The 2101-nt window shown below is 41.6% G+C and overlaps 1 protein-coding gene across 3 annotated transcripts in view; it reads right to left on the reverse strand.

The window, feature by feature from the left end:
• LOC117940495 (F-BAR and double SH3 domains protein 2-like) overlaps window positions 1–2101 on the reverse strand; it is a 56307-nt gene that overhangs the window by 28270 nt on the left and 25936 nt on the right. For all 3 annotated transcript variants that reach the window (XM_034865762.1, XM_034865759.1, XM_034865766.1), the window contains exon 4: window positions 128–207. In XM_034865762.1, the coding sequence (XP_034721653.1) occupies window positions 128–207 (80 nt within the window). The remainder of the gene's footprint in view (window positions 1–127; window positions 208–2101) is intronic.

The raw sequence follows: 2101 nt of genomic DNA on the forward strand, positions 1-2101 counted from the left end.
ACACACTCACACACTCACACACTCACACACTCTCACACACTCTCACACACTCTCACACACTCTCACACACACACACACACAGACAAACACACACACACACACACACACCTACCTACCTACCACCTACCTGTAGTCTGTTCTCTGGTCATCAGGGTTGATTCCAAGCCAGTCTCTCTTAAGGTATTGACTCGCTAACTTCTGCAGAGCCTGAAAGTATAAATGTAAAGGGAGTAAAATTAAAGGCAAAGTTCCTCCTGTTTTCTGACTTGTTTTTACAAACAAAATTGCAGTGTATTTGGACTATGTAAGATTGCATGTTAGAAAATAAGGGCCAAGGTTGAGACAAGAACAAGACAGTATGAAGCTCTATTGATCAAATATGTTTTCTCAGCATACCTTAAGGTGCATTATTGCACTGATACTATGACCCAGTTGGAAAAAGGAGTCTGCGTTTAATGTATCCATTTAATCCATAATGTAAATCTAAACAATATTATATTAGATATTAATCTATTTTAACAGATTTTTGTTGTTTTTCCTGCACAGTACCCCACTCTGAGTGTGAGCGGCTTTACTAATTGGACTTAGTTCAAGCTTGGTTGCCTCACAAGAGCTGTTTTCTTTTGAACAGTCATTATATTTCTGTTTCAAGTACACAGCCACAATCTTGGCTTTTGCTCAGTAAACACTACCACTACAAAATGGATCAGCTCTGCGTCAGCAACAGTGACTCCCCAGTCAGCTCCTGTGAGAATGAGCAGAAACCCAGAGTGCTGCAAGAAAGGGTAACCTACATCTTCTGGACTAGGTTACTGTGTCAGTAGCGACAACTCGCAGGCCCTGCAGTGCGATGAGTGTGTGTGTTTTGAGTGGTGGGTGGGAGTGCAAATCCTCATTAATAAAACCGTTTAAAAAAAAGAAAAACTAAAAATACAACAACTTAATCAGGACAAACAGAGCTTGAGACACACTGATAAAGGCACATTCGTCCCTTTATCTGTTGCATCCCTCTTCCATATAAATCTGCATTTATGTCTGGTCTCTCAGTTCTGTTTTCAAATCTGTCAACCAGTTAGCAACTCACCGCCTAATGTCTCTCTCCATCCTTTACTCGACATTGCGTCAACATTACAATTCCCACACCTCAACATTCCTTTACACATATTTGTATACATTACACCTCCTCCCCTGTCTAATATCAATATTAATGTTCGGTTGTTTTCAAATTTCTACTCCTCTCTCTCTCTCTCTCTCTCTCTCTCTCTCTCTCTCTCTCTCTCTCTCTCTTTCTCTCTTATATTTCATTTAATCACCTTCAACCTCTCTCTCTCTCTCATCTTGCTCTTTTTACCTTTCACAGATGGTGAATGAGGCCATCAAAAAACCTCTACTAGTTCGTAGTTCTCTTGTTCCCTGGACCCGATATCTGCTTCCCTCCAGCTGACACACAAGCTTGTGTCCTGGGGCAGACAGTGGCCTAGTGACCCCTGGCACCCACCAGCTAAACCCTCTAGACTAGAGGAAGGGAAGAGCCAAGCTTTTTCTAGAAAAGAGTCAGCGCCTACTGTAAGAATAACTCCCCATTACCTCAGCAGTGTTCCTGTCTGAGTAAATTGGCAGCCGGTGGAGTAAATATTTTGTACAACACTAATCTGAGTGTAGACGTCAGAACAACTTTGAGTCATACTCTGCCAGAGTTGCCGTAAAGATGAATGTATCTTACATGAAGAAGAAGTAACCTACTTCTAACTAACTGTGTGGTTAGCCAATGCTAGTCACATTAATGTAATATTTAGTCTGTGCCATATAAACACCAGAAAATGTACACACACACACACACACACAGAAAAGTTACGAAATAGAAACTGCCCTGTCCAATTCATGCAGGGTGTGGACGGTTTTCATGGAAGACTGTGAGACTGTGTGTGTTTTTTAGAAAAAAAGATGGGACAGAGAGTGTGTGAAGGACGACTGGAGAGGCACACAACATTAAAACTGCAATAGATGTGCCTTGGATTTAATTGCCTTCCTGCAGTATAAACAGGGATCATTTCATGTGTGTGTGTGTGTGTGTGTGTGTGTGTGTGTGTGTGTGTGTGTG

This window comes from Etheostoma cragini, chromosome 3, assembly GCF_013103735.1.
Source record: "Etheostoma cragini isolate CJK2018 chromosome 3, CSU_Ecrag_1.0, whole genome shotgun sequence".
NCBI classification, from domain to species: Eukaryota; Metazoa; Chordata; class Actinopteri; order Perciformes; family Percidae; genus Etheostoma; species Etheostoma cragini.